Source organism: Cucumis melo, chromosome 2, assembly GCF_025177605.1.
Source record: "Cucumis melo cultivar AY chromosome 2, USDA_Cmelo_AY_1.0, whole genome shotgun sequence".
Classification (NCBI taxonomy): Eukaryota; Viridiplantae; Streptophyta; class Magnoliopsida; order Cucurbitales; family Cucurbitaceae; genus Cucumis; species Cucumis melo.
Genome location: NC_066858.1, coordinates 24,589,402 through 24,609,629, shown reverse-complemented (window position 1 = coordinate 24,609,629; position 20,228 = coordinate 24,589,402). Strand labels below are relative to the sequence as shown.

Sequence of the window (20,228 nt, the reverse complement as noted above, 5' to 3'; positions counted from 1 at the left end):
ACATTCTTTTCCCACGAATCCCTTGGACCATCTTTAATAACACAAATGGAATGATATAAAAGAAATTACAATCCTTTTCTATCTTTGATTTCAAGTAAATTTTAACACATAACAAAACTAACTTTTCATAAATAACAAACAATGATATAGTTAATTGTAATTAATTACGCGTTTAATTACAATGTAGTTCATAACAATATTAGATGGATGAAACCAAAAAGGTAGTTATATTAACGGTTGAATTTAGATCAATAATACACCTATATGCTGTGGAGTTAGAAATTTCTTTTACGGTACTAATATAACTAATGCTTTTAGTTCTTGTTAATAACACATGCAGCATTTAATTATAGTATGCATTCATTATGTTTCCATTGAATGATGCTTTTGTAATTTGGAAATGAAGGCTACAAAATTTAAGCTAGTTTTGTCTAGGTGTGGAATATTGTTCTAATGTATTGATAATGTGTTGTTGATAGCTAGACCCTTAACAAGTTGGGGGTGCCCTTTGCAAAGTCAATTTTGAGACACTGGACCATCTCTCTTTTCTATACATTGCTTAATCATACTATATATGTTAATAAGTTTCTTCGATATCTTTTCTTTCTCATAAACCGAAACCTTCACATATCTCTATAATAGTATAATATAATCTACTTTTACCGTTACCAAATTGTTGCATCTCTTTGTACTATAATACTTTTAGATGATGATGGTGTGTGTTAAGAATGTATTAAACCTAGTCTAGACGTTTGTCCACAATGCCCCTAGCAACACAAGTGATTTCACTCTGTAAAATGCTTTGTTAATAATATATTTTAAATCAACGGATCCAGGGATTATAATAAGAAGGAAAGAAAGAGTATCTTATCATATTAGCTTTCTCTCTTTCATTGGAAGTGAATTCGATCTGCTTTCATTATGAAACTACTGTCCGTTACGCTACGGCTCTGCCTCCGCTTCAGGGTAGCTATCTTTCCAAGCGGATTCAGCCTCAAGCAGATTCAGTCGCTACACTCCTAACCTAAATCCAAGTAGATGATTCAATCGCTCTGGTCCTAAGTAGCTTAATACAGTCGCTACGTAATCCTAATAAGGGATCAAGTGGTTGTCTAAACGCTACGCTAGATCCCTCATACTCCGCGCTACTAACATACTATTTCTAAAAGAATATATTCTTCAAATATGACGTATATTATTTTAATAATGGTATACATAAAGGTTATATCTTTAACAATTTTGATTAAGTGTCAACTTCAACGTATGTATAGTTTGACTAGATTAAGTATACACCTTTGATTAAGATATCAAATAATGTTTGAATATTCTCGCTTATCAAAATATTGTTAATTAAATCCATCGATTATAATAACTTGATAAGGCATGAAACACACAACGACATGCATACGAGTTAATATCTTAATAATAACAAGGAAAAGAGAGACAACTTATATATAGTTTATAGGTATACAAAGACTATTTAAACAACATATATCACAATACCAACAAAAAGAATCAATTCAATTTCCATCAATTTGGCACTAACAACATTTAATATTTGTATGCCTTTTAATTGTTGTGAATGAAAGCAAATTTTCTTATATTATTAGGGTTTTATAAATGAAAGCAACAATTCACAAAGAAGACAGTACTTCAAATTTCATACATAATCTCCTATTATATAATACTAAATAATATTAATTTGATGAGTTATGATAATTAAATTATCTCTTAACAAGTTAAATAAACAATGAAGAAGTGAATATTAAGGAAGTAAAGGGCTCAAATAATTAAGTTGAAGAACAAATTATATATTCTTATAGTTATGCTCCTTAATTAATTAGTACAACAAACAACTTTAATTTAATTTAATTTTCTCCTAATATAATTAATCATGGTTTTTTTTTTCTTTTAAATATTGCATACTAACATAAAAAGTGTAGTGGATATTTTCAGCCAATTACATCATTAATGGCTAAAAGAGGCTCCAAAATTAAAGGAGAGATTGCAATATTCAACCAAAAATTAAATAGTATATATATATATATATATATATTATATGACAAAGAAAGTGACTTTCTTTTTTTTTAGGGTTGGGAATATTGTAGGCAACAACAAAAGAAATACAATATTAGGGAACAAAGGCCTAAATTAATTAAATTGCTATACATAGCTAAGAAACTTGTAAAAGTAATGAAAAAGGCATATAGAGAGGATTAAATAGTCATCGAATATGGTTGTCTATGAATATTATAGGTTAAAGACAAGTAAGTAAACCAATTTTATTGTTTAATGTGCTTTTCTAGAACTAGGCATGAATGCATGGTCTTAATAATGTGTGTTTGCCAAAATGAGTCTTTATTGACAACAGGTTTTCGGAGGAACTTTGCATTATTAATTTAGTGTGTATATAGCTATGAAAGAAATTGCACTCTTCTTTTATATGTGAGTGGGTGTATCAAATTTCTCTTTTCGTACCCATCAACTCAATCCTTATTATAGTAAGTTTTCCGTCAACAATTTTGGTGAGCTTAGCTTGTGAAAGGATGTCAAGTGAAATGTTAATTACAACGTTATTGTTTCTTTGTGTTATTACACTGGTATGTTGTGCTCTCGTTCATAATCATGCATTAACGAGCCAAGTTATCCCTCATTTGATTTATTGTTATTTTACCCTATAAGTGTAATCGATTGTATGTTGTGCTTTCATCTATTTTTTAGAATCATTTCTGATGGTTACTATTGAAAGCAATTAACAACAACCCGAGACTTACATGGAAACCCGAGAACCGGGAGAAAAACCACGATACTTTAGTTTTTATTATTTTTCTTATGAACAAAAACAATAGGTACAAATGGAGTATAAATAGAGTACAATAGGAATAAGAAAGGAAAAGATTTAGGAAATATTTAGGAAATAAAATCTTATATTTTATTTTTTCCAAAAGTACTAATTCTAACACTCCCCCTCAAGTTGGGAGGTAAATATCAATGAGTCCCAACTTGCTAACGCAAAGGTCGAAGTGTGGTCGGAGAAGCCCCTTGGTAAGAACATCAGCAATCTGTTGGCTTGAAGGAATGTACGGAATGCATATGCTTCCACTGTCAAGTCTTTCTTTGATGAAATGCCGATCAATCTCAACATGTTTAGTTCTATCATGTTGCACTGGGTTGTTAGCAATACTAATAGCGGCTTTATTATCACAAAAAAGCTTCAATGGTGTCTCACATTCCTGATGAAGATCTGACAAGACTTTCTGGAGCCAAATTTCCTCACATATTCCCAGACTCATAGCTCTGTATTCAGCCTCAGCACTGCTCCTGGCCACAACACTTTGCTTCTTACTCCTCCAAGTTACAAGATTGCCCCAAACAAAGGTACAATAACCGGATGTAGACTTTCTATCAATAACAGATCCTGCCCAATCTGAGTCAGTATATGCCTCAATGGTCTTTCTATTTGTTTTTCTAAACATCAACCCTTTACCAGGTGTATTTTTCAAGTATCTCAGGATTCTGTTAACAGCTTCCATATGTTTCTCATAGGGAGCCTGCATAAACTGGCTGACAACACTCACAGCAAAGGAAATATCCGGACGAGTATGGGATAAGTAAATTAATTTACCTACAAGGCGCTGATATTGTTCTTTATCAACTGGAACTTGATCATCAGAGTTTCCTAGTTTACAGTTGAATTCAATAGGAGTATCAGCAGGACGACATCCCAACATACCTGTCTCGGTTAGCAAATCAAGGGTGTATTTTCTCTGAGACACGGAAATACCTTCTTTTGATCTAGCCACCTCCATTCCAAGGAAATATTTCAGATTTCCCAAGTCTTTGATTTCAAATTCATCACCCATTCTCTGCTTTAGTTGACTGATTTCTGTTTGATCATCTCCAGTCAAAACAATGTCATCCACATAAACAATTAGAATAGCTATCTTTCCTGTTTTGGAAGCCTTTGTAAATAAAGTATGGTCAGAGTGCCCTTGACTGTACCCTTGGGACTTGACAAAGGTAGTGAATCTGTCAAACCATGCTCTCGGAGATTGTTTCAGACCATATAGAGATTTTTGGAGTTTACACACCTCCTGACCAAATTGGGCTTCAAATCCTGGTGGGGGGCTCATGTAGACTTCCTCCACAAGGTCTCCATTCAAAAAAGCATTCTTAACATCCAGCTGGTATAGAGGCCAATCTTTGTTCACAGCAACAGATAGCAGGACTCTAACAGTATTCAATTTAGCAACTGGAGAAAAAGTTTCCGAATAGTCAATACCATAGGTTTGAGTGAACCCCTTTGCAACTAACCTTGCCTTGTGTCTATCAAGCGTACCATCTGCTTTGTATTTGAGAGAGAATACCCATTTGCATCCTACAGTTTTATGTCCCTTGGGTAGAGCACAGATCTCCCAAGTTCTATTCTTTTCGAGAGCCTTCATCTCTTCCATAACAGCATTCTTCCATTCAGGACACTCTAGAGCAGTGTAGATATTTTTCGGTATTATGGTAGAGTCAAGGTTTGCTGTAAATGCTCTAAACTGTGGAGAGAGATTATCATAGGAAACATAGTTGCAAATGGGATGTTTAGTGCATGATCTGGTACCTTTTCTCAATGCAATTGGAATGTCAAGAGAGGGATCATACTCATCAAGTTTTCTTGTATGACCCTGTTCAGCTTCATCGTTACTGGTTTCTATTCTAACCTCAGTCTCATCATCACGGTTCTTTTCTTCCATATTTTCAAGAACAGCAACATCAGACTTGTCATTCTCACTCATTGTATTATTAGTACAAGGTTTTGTAGGGTTTTCCATACCTTGGTCTCGAGGAGGTTCGAAATTTTGGACTGGAGCCGGCGGTTGACTAGTAGGGGACCCAACTTCCTTTCTGAGATTCCTCCTGTAATATGTTTTCCAGGGAACTTGGTTTGTGGGTAAGATTATGGGATGAGGATCAATGTCAGACACGGTAATAAGAGTAGGTTCAATAAATTCAAAGGTGTTGTTAGACTCTTCACTCACATTCTCCCCCTGAAGATGGCTAACAGGAAAGTAGGGTCGGTTTTCACAGAAAGTAACGTCCATAGTGACAAAATATTTCCTAGACGGCGGGTGAAAACATTTATAACCGTGTTGGTGAAGGGGATACCCAACAAACACACAGGCCTGAGCCCGAGGGGTAAATTTGGTCTGATTAGGGCCGAAATTATGGACATAGGCGGTGCACCCAAACACACGAAGAGGAACCTCAGAAACAAGACGAGTAGAGGGGTAAGACTCCTTAAGACAATCTAAGGGAGTCTGAAGGTGGAGGATACGAGAAGGCATTCTATTGATTAAGTGAGCAGCTGTAAGAATAGCATCTCCCCACAGGTATGATGGAAGGGAAGTGGAAAGCATAAGTGAGCGGGCTACTTCCACAAGGTGTCGGTTTTTTCGTTCGGCCACTCCATTTTGTTGAGGAGTGTAGGCACATGAGGTTTGGTGAACAATCCCCTTGGAGGCTAGAAATTCACTAAGGTTATGGTTTTGGAATTCCCGACCATTATCACTTCGAAGAATTGCAATTTTTGTATGAAATTGTGTTTTGATAGTATGATAGAAGTTTTGGAAAATGGATGGAACCTCGGATTTATCTGAGATAAGGTAGACCCAGGTGAGACGGGTATGGTCATCAATGAAAGTTACAAACCACCGCTTTCCCGAGGAGGTGGTGACCTTGGAAGGACCCCAAACGTCACTATGGATGAGGTTAAACGGTTGTGTAGGTTTATATGGTTGTGAGGGAAAAGAGACTCGATGTTGTTTTGCCCGGATACACACATCACAAGATAGAGAAGAGACATCAACTTTAGAAAAAAGGTGGGGAAATAAATGTTGCATATACGTAAAGTTTGGGTGGCCCAGTCGAAAATGCCACAACATACAGTCTTGTTCAGAAGTGCTAAAGTAGGATGACAGTAAACTAACCCTAGACAAACTACTACATGAGGTATCATCATCAAGGATGTAAAGTCCCCTGCTATGCCGGGCAGTGCCAATCGTCCTCCCCGAGCTCATGTCCTGAAAATAAACCGATTCAGGTAAGAAGATAGCTTTACAATGCAACTCACGAGTGATCTTGCTTATAGATAACAAATTGTAAGACAGTTTAGGGACATGCAAAACATTCTGGAGAGCAAAACCGTCAAAGGGAACTATTTGTCCTTTGCCAGCGATCGGAGCTAGAGAGCCATCGGCTATTCGGATTTTTTCATTACCGGCACACGGGGCATATGAGATAAAGTGTTCTGAAGAACCTGTCAAGTGATCTGTAGCCCCCGAGTCTAAGATCCAGGGATTCTTCCCATCAACGCTAATAAGCCCAAGGGACTGAGGCATACCTGACTGAGCAATGGCACCCAGAGTCGGAGTCTTGGTCTGGCTCACAGTAGGATCAGTTGATTGAGAAGTGCTAGCAGGTGTAGTCTCACTAATGTAGGCACGTCCTGAGTTCTGTTTCTCGTTGGAGGACCGTTTCTTACCTCCTGGGGGACGACCGTGGAGTTTCCAACACTGATCCTTGGTGTGCCATTGTTTCTTGCAGTGCTCACACACAGGAATCGACTTCCCATTATTCTTGTCACTGTCATGATTTGAGGACCGAGCGCTAAAGGCTGCGGAGTCAATGGTAGGGGTAGTCAATACACCCATGGCATTAGTGCGATCCTCTTCCAGGCGGACTTCAAAACAAACTTCCATTAGGGAGGGAAGAGGTCTTTGTCCGAGTATACGACCACAAACATTATCAAATTTGGGATTAAGTCCTGCGAGGAAGTCATAAACACGGTCAGCCTCTTCAAGTTTAGCATATTGTGTACTGTCATTTGGTGTGTCCCAAACTGTCTCTCTACACAAATCCATCTCTTGCCAGAGGAGAGAGAGCTTGTTAAAATAGGTAGTTACGTCCAAGGTCCCTTGTTTGCAATTATGGACCTGTTTTCGCAGTGTATATAACCGAGAGGCATTCTGTCGTTTCGAGTAAAGGGTCTGAGTTGTATCCCACAAATCTTTTGCTGTGGCTGCATATAGTAAAGGCTTGCCGATCTGTGGTTCCATACTATTAATCAGCATGGACCGAATAAGTGAGTCCTCTCCTTTCCAGAGTCGTTCCAAGGCGTCTCCCGGTGGAGGACGTACAGTCTCTCCAGTTAAGAATCCGAACTGGTATCGACCTTCGAGGAACATCTTTATTGATTGGGACCAAGAAAAATAATTTTGACCATTTAATTTTTCGCCTGAAAAATTCCCTGTAGACGAACCCAAAGAGCCAGTTATATAATTTGACTGTGAATTAGGGAACAAAGTTACCGGGTTCTTGGAATACATCGGCAACTCGGTTGGTTTGGAATGCGTTGAAGATTCGCCCGCTTCAATGTCCGATCTGTTTTGGGGTTGATCAATTCCGTTACCAGAAAACAGCGGTTGCTGTAAAGGGTCAACGTACAGCTGCTGCTTACTGTACTGATTTGACAAATTTACGGTTGAGGGATGCTGTCCGGAGCTCGTAGACGGCGCATGAGGATGCGGATGGCCGGAAGGGTTTGACGGCTGGACATCCGACGGTGCGTAGAAGGGAACGGGATGGGCGGTGACGTGAAACGGCGGCGGCGCGTGGGCCCACGCGCCGGACACGAGCGGCGCGTGAATCAACTTCTGGTCAGACGGCGGCGCGTACGGCTGCGGAACCACTCCCGTTGGGTAGATCAGCGGTTTCTGTAGGTTCTGGAGCAGTTTCTCCATGGCGGCGGCGACGGCGGCGTCCACGGCGGCGGCGATTCCGGCGGCGTCGGCGGCGGCGGCGGTGACGGGTTCAGTTTCGATCTGGGTTTCTCCTAGGTTATTTTCTAGGGTTTCGTTATTGCTTTGCTCTGATACCATATTGAAAGCAATTAACAACAACCCGAGACTTACGTGGAAACCCGAGAACCGGGAGAAAAACCACGATACTTTAGTTTTTATTATTTTTCTTATGAACAAAAACAATAGGTACAAAGGGAGTATAAATAGAGTACAATAGGAATAAGAAAGGAAAAGATTTAGGAAATATTTAGGAAATAAAATCTTATATTTTATTTTTTCCAAAAGTACTAATTCTAACAGTTACAATATAAAAATTTGCTTTGGACTATTGTATATATGTGCACTTGATTAATTAACTATTGTATATAAAAATAAAACGAAGATTTAAACCTAATTAATAAAATATATAAGTAGAACTAAAGCTCTCGTGTTTCTTAAAAATCTATCAGGAGACAAACACATATTTTTAATTTACATTCTCAAAATCATCCAATCAAACACTTTACCGTAAACTTTTCTTTAAGCATTCTAAATATTTTCCTCCAACTCATTTGTATTTGATATAATTAATATGAGTTTTTTCAAAACTAACAATAAAAGAAAAATCACTAAAAAACCAAAAGTTCGTCTACTTTACTATTTTTGACAATTTTTCTCGTCTTAACGCAAACAAACAATTTTGAGTATTTTTAAAATCTAAGTCAAAATTTTAAGACCGAAAAGTGATGGAGATTGAAAGAAAGATTTTAAAAAATGTTAAAAGTGTTTTTGGTTATTTAAAAGGATTGATGGGACATATGAGAAACTAATTCCCACTGGAAAATGTTCCTTTCCCACACTATAACTAACAAACAAGCTATCAATTTTAACTTTGTTCTAAATAATAAATGTGTCCATTTAATTACAATAATTAATTAATTAATTCCTCAATTAAAAGCAAAATTAATTTTGAAGTTAAGAGAGTTAGCATCATAGCATAGCATAGCATAGCATAGCATGTGCAACCCTTACACCCTTTCTTTTTCTCAATTACAATTACAAATCACTTTCCTATTATCTTCATCATGGGCCAAATATCATGGGCCTGAGAAGATGGGCCGACGTAGAATATGAAAATTACAAGCCCACGTCAGAAGGGGGAAATGCCACGTGGGACTTGGATACAAAAGATATATATATATAGGTATTGACACGTGGCTGGATGTGAGATGACATGCTCGAAAGTATCCAAATATCCAATGGGGTCATCTCATTTCCCAAAAAGAAAGAAAGAAAGAAGAAAAAGTGACCTTTAACAGAAGTTGCCAACACAATTTCATTAGGCAACACATCAACTAATCCAACTTTAGGGTTCGTATAATTTGAAGTTGGAAAAGACCTTACTTTAATCCTTATCCTTACGTCTTCTTTTTGACAAAATTGACTAGTATAGTTCAGTTAGGTGTATCTAATGCAAATAACAAGTCACGGACAATATCAAAGATAGATAGATACAAAAGATTGATGATCCAATTTGGCGTAAATATTATCTACTGCTGAGGATAATGTGTTCAAAGAAAATAGACTTCACTAGTGAAAAAATAACTTCCACAAATGACTCATACACAGCCCATTTCTTAGTGAGGAAATAATTTAGGCTCTCCCTTAGTATGAGAATCTCTCTCTTCAATCGTCATGATCTTTCCTCATCATGTAATCATCTTATTTTGAACTCAACAACCGTAAAGGGGTAGCTTAACCAGAAACATATGACCAACCTTCTAAAGGAAAACGTTCGGATATAGGTCAAGATCTTTTCTACAACTAGAAATAATAATAAGGCAAAAGTTGGAACATTATGCTTGACATGACAAAGAATAACAAGATGTAAAACACATTAGCAAACATATGACCCGTAAGAAAAATGTAGTAACAAAAGTACATGGTTTCGATCGAAGAAGTCAAAATGTCAAATGTTTAAGCCATATCGAGAAGGGAGTACGAGTCTAAATTGAAATAGGGTATAGAAGGAGAGAGAGTAGAATAAATGTGGCTGAGGAAGGGTAGTAGTGGAGGGATTTTAGTTGAGGAAAATAGAGAGAGCTGTTGGATTGAGTGGGTGGGGAAAGAGAATAAGATGGGGGAGGGGGAAGTGGGTGTATGGTCCTCTCAATGATGAGAATGTGAGTTATGATGAGAGAAAGAGGAGAGGGGACAAATGGGCCCAAAGAGAGAGGCCCAATTTGTCGGATACCAAAAGCAGTAGTAGCTCTGTGTGTGTGTGTGTGTGTGTGTGTGTGTATGTGTGTATGTTGTTGAAACAAGACAGGCTTGGAAGTGCTGGCATTTTGGATTGATTGATGGCCCAATTCCCCCTTTTTCCCCTTTTTAATTAACTTCAAGATGCTCTTTTCTTAACTACATTACAAATACAACACCCTCCTTCCCACTTTCCTTTGACATCTCAACTTAACATCACCTTTCTTTGGAGAAATAAAGAAAAAAAAAGTCGATGATATGGGTCAGGTGCGTTAAAGTATCTCAATTTGATTGACACATTTGTGATTCTCTCTCATCGTATATTTCCATCTAAGTTATACGTTATTTCATGAAACTTTAAGTTTAATACATAGTCATTCGATTGGTTAAAGAGATTGGAAATCCATATTTGATATTTCGAAACAAATTAAATTGTTTTGAATGATTGTAAGATTAATTCTAAATAGTGGTAGAAACAAATTTGTGCAAAAGTTAGTATCTTTATTAGTGAACTTTAAGAATGTCTACTTCTAGTTTCCTACATGGGAAAAAAAGAACATGATTTCTTTTTTGTTTTTGAGATATAAGAGGATACGATTTTTAAGATTAAAAAAAAAATAATTAGAGAAGGGGTTTTGAGAAAGAAAAGAAAAACAAGCTAAAGAATCATGAGTATGTGAGTGCGTGAAAAAAAGAGTTCGGGGAAAATTGAAAAATCCATCTCTTAATGATGGTAGTCGTGATTGCATTGTTAGAACTTCCACGAGTGTTTAAGTTAGATTCCAACCTTATACAACTTGTAGAAATTAGACTCTCAAATGAAACATCAAACTTATATATACAATTGAACCCTAAATTTTGAACACTCAGGTAAGCTTGCACGAGGGCTCAATGTTTACAAGGACTCGATGTTTACAAGGACTCGATGTTTACAATTGAACCTCTCAAGGTATACTATAGCAGCTAACACCATGAGAGAGTCGAAAGCTTTTCCTATTTTGATGTCATTTCAATTTTCCAAATTTCATTCTAGTTTCGTTTGAAAATTATAGTATTTCCCTCCTAACCATTGTTAGGAGGTTATTATAATTTTTCAAAATTAGAAAATTAAATCATGTAAAATAGATTTTAAATAATTTTCAAAGAAATCGAAACAATAAACTATCTATCTCGTTTGATAATAATTTTGTTGTTTTGATATTTTGATATTTTTTTAATTAAACATATTTTCTTTCCATCTCTTACCAATTGATTTGCATCTTTCTTAAATACACAATAGCTAAATTCATAGTCAAATTCGAAAAGTATAAAAACAACATTTTGAAAGCTACTATTTTTTAGTTTACAAAATTTGTTGAAAGTAAATAACAACGAAAGAAAATTGGAGGTAGAAATAGTTTCTATATACTTAATTTTTTAAAATAAAAATAAATAAAATAATTACCGATGAAGAACAAAATTACTCTTTTATATGCTCGAGATAAGTAGTAATTCCATTTCATAATAATTACTGTTGTAGTTGTTGTTGTTGTTGAAAATGAAATAGAAAGCATTTTGGACAAATTATATCTTGGCTCCTAGTTTATTATTGAATTGAATAATGGAAGGATATCAAAAAGAAGTTTATATTATACATAAAGAAACAAAATGATAGAATGAGCATGAAGACACTTTGTTGGCATGACAAAGATATATATATATATATATATATATATATATATATATATATATATATATATATATATATATATATATATATATATATATATATATATATATATATATATATATATATAAACCCCTAAAACTCTTGAGATCTCTCTTCATATCAATGAATTTGTTTCTCTGAATTCATACAGACACTCTGACCAATGGCCAAAACCAAAGCATGTAAAACCCTAAAACATGGTCCTTGATTCTTGGATATTATAAATGTTATAGCCATATATATTATACAAATCTCAAATGGGATAAATCAATCAACATTTATGTGCAAACCAAAATCAACACAATAGTACTACTGATTCAATTCTCTTCAAACAAAAAAATGTGCATAAAATGTCTCTATATGATCTTCTTTTTTCTTTTTAATAAAAGAATTATATATATATATATTTATACACACAAATATATGTTTATAAGAATGGACAACCATGTGTTTTTGTCTCCCTTCTACAGAAACTCCTCACCCTCTCTTCACTGTTTTCTCTCTTTGTCAGTTTCCTAATTTATCTTCATTTTCTTTTTCTTTTAAATTATGGTTTATTAAATTTTACGAACATAAAACGACAATCTAAGAGGAATGAAAAACGTAAAGCTAAAAACAGTCGACATACATAGATTTACGTGATACATTGATCATAGTTTATTAATTACTACATATATATAAAATAATTTAGATAATTTACATAGCTTACTTCTCTAAATCCTAATATCGAAATTATTAATGAATTAACCGTAGCATATATGAATACAACTTTATTTGTTTGTACGTTGAAAAAGATACAAAATTGATAAAGACCCATAATCATTTTTGGTATATTACAATGTGGGGTTACTTAAATTTAATCTAAACCAAGCAACACAATAATAATTTAAGGGAAAAAAAAAAAAAAAGACAAAGAAACCCTAGAAGAGTGAGGTTAAGAGGGGGGGAGGGTGGGTAAAGTAAAGCCATATCTAATTGATGTTGAAATATCTTAGTTTTATTTGAGTTTGATTTGATGCAAAAGGGAAGGAAGAGAGCACTGTTTTTTCAAAATTTAATTAAATAATTATTATTGGAATCTTAGGTATAGTGTGTAATATAGAATTGATGATAATAATAATGGACCATTGTAGCCTGCCTTTTGAGTGTCATTTGGACCCCTCTTTTTTTGTTACTTAAAAATGCCATCCCACAGCTCATCTTTGGGCTACACATCTATTCTATATATTCTTAATTATTACTGCCTTAATTATAATGTTAGGCCTAAAAAGCAGCTCATTTTAATCTCTTTTTATTCAAAAATTAAAGTTTAACATAATTATGCTTCTCTTATGTTCATTCCTTCATTCCTTTGACTCATAACCAGTGTATGATATAATGCATTATTTGAATCTATCTATTAAAAACAAAAAAAAAAAAAGGGAAAATTCTTTATAAAGCAATTGTTTAACTCAAGAACTAGAAACTATATATTCTAGCTAGGGTTCACTCCTTAATTAATTCCCTATCTTTTTGCAACTCTCTTTTTGGATTCACCAATTAAACGACGACACATCGGATTCATCTTTAATTTCCAAAAAAAAGGAAAAAAAAGTTTGTATCTTTGAATTTTTTTTTTTTTTTGTGTGAGGAAATTGTGAATAACCCACTTCTCCTAACCCTTTTTTTGATTAGTGTCACTAGGCTTTTGACAAGATTAATTTGGTAGAGGGTCAATCTTTGCCTTCCAATCTAACCCAAAAGAAAAAAGAGAAAAATGTTGCCAAAATAAGCTTGTGTGTTTCTGTTCTATCTTCCTTATTAATTTTCTCCCCTCTCTTTCCATTAATCTAATCCCATATATAAATAAACTCTCACTTAGGGTTAGGGTTATATCAGTTCTCATTTCCTGAATTCCCTAAAAAAAAAAAAAGAGAGAAAGCTTTCTCCTTTTTTCCCTTTGTGAATTTGAACAAAACCCCCAAATTCAGCAAAGATTGGTGGGTTTAGAGCTTTAGGGGATTCCCAAACCATGAAGAAAAGGCTGGTGGTGGTGAAGAAATCTGATGGCTCTAACGGGCGACGAAACCACCACTGGTCGGCCAGTTCGGGATCCGAGGTGCGGTACGCAGAGTGCCAGAAGAATCACGCGGCGAAGCTCGGGGGGTTCGCGGTGGACGGATGCCGAGAATTCATGGCAAGAGGAGAGGATGGGACTGAGGAGGCTCTGAATTGTGCTGCTTGTGGTTGCCACAGGAATTTTCATAGAAGAGAGGTTGATGCTGAAGTTGTTTTTGAGTATTCTCCTCCAAACTCCAATTAATTATCATTTAATTGAAAGGATCATCAATCATCAATCATCAATCATCAATCATAAAAACTTCAAATTGACTAAAAGGGTTTGTGTTATATATATATAATATAATACTTTCTATGGTTTGGTTTTTCTTTTATTTTTAGTTTTGCATTTTGATCATGTAAATCTGATCAGTAACCAAACACTATATGATGGATTATTGGGGAAGGAAAAATTACAATGAAAATAATAAAAATAATAATAATAATAATAATAATAATAATGTGTTCTTGCTTTTCTTCAAGAATATATATTGATTCAAGGGTTTCTCTCTTTATATTACATGACCCAAATCCTAAAGTTTCTTTCTTTTATCCCTATTTAGTTAATTTTCAATAATTTCATCTAATCAAACATGAATTCCCTTGGGAGATTCCCAACCTATATAGGAAAAAAAAAATAGAGATTTGGGTTTTTCATATTATTGCCATAAATATGTTAAATCAATTTCCTCTTCTCCATCTTTTTTGAATCTATACAGCGATTATAGGTTGGGAATCGAAACTTTCGACTTTACTAAAGATTGATTATTCTTTTAATTATATCAAAGTCTTATCATTAGTGTATAAACCCTTATGGAGATTGAACTTTTTTCAGTGAAAAATTTCAATGTTTGTTTTGTTGTTCATAGGGATTTGATTTTTTTTTCTTTTCTTTTCTTTTGTAAATGGACCAAAGTGGTTCATTGTGATAAGATACAATATTAGATTTTAATATAATAATTAATCAAAATTTGAAATATGAAAATCTTTTCAAAACCCCACTAATAGTTCAATCATGTCTGTGTTCACTATTCTCCCAATTTCAATAAATTATTAAAAATTCATTCTCAATTAAAAGCTCTTTCTCTTATAATCACTCATCCAACATCCCTCCACTGTCCTTTCTTCTCTCTGTTTTTTTTTTCCTTCAACATTTCATTTTGATTTTCATTCATATGGTTTCTTTAATTTAATGTAATTTTCATTCAAAAAAAAAATCTTATCCTTTTATTAAATTACATATAGTCTATATTAGCCATCCAGAAAAATACATGACCTAATCTTCTCTTTTCTCCAAATTTGTTTACATGACCTAAAATACACAAGAAATTGTTGCATTGTTGATATGTATATATATATATATATAATTTAAATTCAATAGGGTATGTAAATATGGAACATTTTCTTGATTTTTAATTTCTTCTTTCACTAATGATATTAATTAACATTATTTTCTTCCTCATTTTGGGATGATTAAGGAAAATGCATGAGAAATTTTTTGTCCTCTTTGAAGTTTATTTCTATGTTTTACAACTTTGGTAATTGGGAATGAATTTGGATCTTTGTATTTATCATTTGTAGGACTTCATATGGAAATTCTTTTGTCAATAATATTAATTACCAACAAACAGACAAATATATTTTCAATGATAGGTAATGTTTGAATTATAAAAACAACGAAACTGATAAATTTTTCTAAATATGGTTTGTACATTTATAGGCTTTAGTTTAATTGGATAAAATTTAAATGTTTAGAGGCTAAATTGGAAATTTCTAAGCATTAAAATTAGATAAGTACAAAAGTAACTTATTAAAAATTTCTAATGTCCACCGATTAAGTAGAACTATATATATATATATAATCTAACATAAAAAATTAAGTGAGAACAAAAAATGATACTTACCTTAGTAATAACCTATTGATTCAACTAAAAAAATCTCTGAATTTTCATTTAAGTTTGGGGTAAATAAGAGAGGAAAATACCAAAAAAAATTTTTTGGATTAGTTATATAATAACAAAATTCAAAAAATTAAACTCTCTAAACTTTAGTATTATATCAATTTAGTCTATACATTTTTTATTTCGTAATAATTTTCTTGTTCTTATACTTTTATATTTGCAACAATTTAGTTTCTAAATTAGATGTCTAACTTTTATTAGCTTATGAAGTAGATTTTGTATTTAGTTTATACCTTAATTTATATATATATATATATATATAAAAATCATTAAAACCGAACACTAATTTCTAGATTATAGATTAAATCATTACAAATTTTAAAATTAAAAACTAAATTGATTATTTAGCTAGTATTTTATAACAAAGAAATTAAAGCACACTACAAAAATGTTTTATAAATAGAGTAATTATAATAAATAATAATAAAATATATAAGAGGATTTGAAATAAATTAATAAGTTTAGCAGAAGTATACAAATTTATATGAATATAGTATATTAGATTACAGTGAATGAAACAATATATTATATAATTTAAATAGTAGGGGGGAAAAAAGTGAAATAATAAAGCATTAAATATGGTAAATAATAGAGGGGAATGAAAGGACGGAATATGGCCGCAAAACAATGAATCAAGTGACGGTGGACAGTTGAAAGTCGCCGTCTTCTCCGCCGCCACTCCCATCCAACACGTGCGTCCTCTTATATATATATATATATATATATATATATATATTTTCTTAATAATATATTGAATACATAAATTGTGGCATTGGGCTCCGCCTGCCTTCCTAAATATTAGGAACTTGTTTCGGCCCGGCCCACATTTACTCAGACAATAAAGCCTTCAAATCCTCCCTTGGTCTCCTCTTCTCCCTCTCTCTCTCTCTCTCTCTCCCTCTCTTACTCTCTTTTATTTTCATCATATCCATATTCTAATCTTAATATTGATTTTATAATGTATTACCTTTTTTGTATAAAATATTAAGTATATGGCAATTTATTAAACAATTTGTAAATATAGCCAAGATTGCATTCGTTTTAAAAATATATTCCAAGATTGCCCTCGTTTTAAAATGGAAATTGATGTGATTTTCTCTCTTCTTCATTTTCACAGTCATTTCTCCATTTCTCCATCTTTGCCATCGTTTCTCTCATATTCTATGTGATTTTCTCCTATGTTAAGATCACCTTCTTCCGCCTCCAACCAGTGGCTCGTCCAACAAATTTACAGTTATATTTTAGTTAAATCGTCTAGCATGTAATCAAAAAAATTTTAAAAGATTTATTTTCTTCGAAGGTTTTAGATTTGATCTTTATTTTTAGTTGTTTCATCTTATTTTAATTTTTCAGTTTGAATCTTTGTAGAATTTTTTTTTTTTTGATTTCATGTTTCAAACAGAGACGAAAAACTTATAATGTTTCAACTTGTAATCCAACATTTTTCTTCATTAATATGGTAAAATCAACTACATATGAAGATGCAATGTGAACTTTATGGCAGACATCTACAAAACTAATGCACTATAATATCCATCTATTCAATATTGAGAGATACGTACATCAAAACAATGTCAATGTGAGCTCTATCATAAATATCAACAAAACTAATGCACTACAATATCCATCTACTCATAATTGGGAGCAAATCAAAACTATGTCAATGTGAACTTTATCACAAATATCCACAAAACTAATGCACTACAATATCCATTTACTTATAATTGAGAGATTTGCAAAACAAAACTAGGTGCAAGATCCTTTATTATAGAAGAATGCCTTGTTGGTTTTGAAGAATCATTCTTCTTGCCTCTTGCATTCTTTTGAATTTTTTCTTTCTTTTGCTTTGTCACATTCTCCAACACTTTCTTTGATGGTTTAAGTTGTCTTTTTGGCCTAGCATTTTCAATATTCTTCGCTATTTCCATAATTTTTACTTTTGCCTTTTCTTGAACAACCTGAAAAAATAATATTGAATTAGACTTTATACATGTATACATTGAGTCTATCATAATACAACAAAATGTGATTATTATAATACATTCACTTGGTTCGCTTTCCTTGATATCTTTTTTCTTATCCATCTATTAAAATTACAACAAACACATCGACCCAATGAATTAAACATCCCTCAAGTCTATCAGTGATACAAACATCTAATAACAATCCAACACAAACAAGTAAAACATCATTCAAGTTGATAGAAACATATCATTGATAGAAAATAAACAACCACATAAAAATATACATTAAACTAAATTATCTACTAACGTCCCAATGCAAACAAACTAAACATCTCTCAAGCCCATCAGTGATACAAATATATCACTGATAGACCCTAACACTAAGCAATAACACAAACCTAAAATAGATCAGAATACCAAACAAACAAGTTAAACATCCTCTAAATCTATTAATCAGTGATAGAAACATATCACTGGTAGACCCTAAGCAACATAACACACAAAATCCACATTAAACTAAAGCTTCTACTAACATCCCAAGTCAAACGGGCTAAATTATCTACTAACATCCCAATGCAAACAAACTAAATATCCTTCAAGTCTATATCCATATCACTGATAGACCTTAACTCTAAGTAACAATACACAAACTGAAAAACAAAGCACAAACAAATAGAAAATGAAGAAATCGATTTCAAACAAATAGGAAAAAAGTCTATTTCAAACATATTGCGACCAAACGAAAAACAAAAATACTAGCTAGAAGAACGAAAATAAGTGAAGCGAAGCGGAAAACTTGAAACGAAGAAAGTGGAAGACAATGAAGTGGAGAACATGAAGGGAAGCTGAAAGCGAAGGCATTTGCACTAGAAAACCAAATCGAAATACGAAGAAAGTGGAAGATGAAAGGAAAACGTCAAGCAAAGCGTGAAGTCTGGGTTTGAAATCGGAATATGAAGTGTGAAGTTTGTGTTTGAAATCAAAATAGGAAGCGTGAAGTGTATCTGGCTTTTATTGTAGGGGTATTTTCGTTTTTTATCTTGGAATGTTGTTAAAATTTGCCATATTTGCAAATTTCTTAATCTTTTGCTATAATCTTAATTAATTTAGAGTTCAATGCTATATCCCCTATATATATATATATATATATTGAATTTTCATACACCCCGTTTAAGATAAGGTTGAGTCTTGGCTAATGATTACATTTTCGATCTCACAAGAGAAATAGAAAGAGCGTATGATAATTGAAAATGGAATCTCTATTCCAAATGTATTAGTATTTGAGATAATCAATATATCTTTTAGTTAATTTTAAAGTAATTAACTGATGTATTAGCTAGAAGGACAGTAAAAGTAAATAACACAAAAAATTTTGGTAACCCAGTTCGGTAAATAAAACCTATGTTTGGGGAGCTGCGCACAGTTCAAATGAGTAATATCATTAAGATTCACCGTAGTCAATATACATCAATACAGTAAGTGATATTCGACTCAAGCATATGACTATATTAAAGCACTTAATGACTTAAGAGTTTAGGCTCCCCTGAACATATAAGTAAATCTTCTTGAAGATGTCTTCATACTTCCCCTGAGTTGAAGATGATCTCTTGATCATTACTTCTTCTTCATATTACTCATCCTTTAGTTCATCACAGATCAACACGTTGGGACCATAGATAATTAATCACACTACCTTCTTTCGCTCACAGCTATTGCAATGATAGTTTCAACTAGCAGCACCGAATACTTTCTTTTTGTTTATTAGTCGTACCGAAATCCACAAGTTCGTTAGTATATATATATATATATTTTCTCAAGAATAATCTCAAGAAAATATTGATACAAGATTCCTAAAATAAAGAAAGATATTTTATCTTTTTGAGATTAAATAACTCATTAATAAAAGATAATCTCATAAAATCTTTTTGACAAAATCCCAACAGTATTACTATTGCTCGCAGTAGAAAATAGTGAATGAAATTTCTTAAATTCTTATTTATTGGATAGTAAACCATATTTGTTGTTTGTTTCTAATCTTGTGGGTGATACGTGATAGTACATGTTGAATGCAAGTCGAGCTAAGTTCATTTTGGTTATCTTACATTCTTATTATGATGTCATGGAAGTAGTCACAATTCTTAGTAAACAATTTTATTTTGTAGATAAACTAATTGATTTCCATAACTTACTATCTACGATATTAGTAATTACTATCTACAATATTAGGGTATCTTTTTGTGTTAAATTCTACTCCAAAATTCAAATTTTGAGATAGATTTTAATTATGCCTCTACATATTTTGGAGAAAAACAATCATTATTATGTTTAAACTTTGAAATTTATTCTCTCTCTCTCCCTCTATATATTATTTATCAATTCTTATACATATCTAACTAATAAAATTTTTTGAACC

General features: G+C 33.0%; 1 protein-coding gene across 1 annotated transcript; it reads left to right on the top strand.

Moving 5' to 3' along the window:
* Window positions 1-13,561: 13,561 nt before the first annotated feature.
* On the top strand, window positions 13,562-14,206 carry LOC103493991 (mini zinc finger protein 3-like). The gene has a single exon (XM_008454982.3). It carries the CDS (start codon window positions 13,805-13,807, stop codon window positions 14,093-14,095), a length of 291 nt encoding a protein of 96 aa, XP_008453204.1. The 5' UTR covers window positions 13,562-13,804; the 3' UTR covers window positions 14,096-14,206.
* The last annotated feature ends 6,022 nt before the right edge of the window (window positions 14,207-20,228 follow it).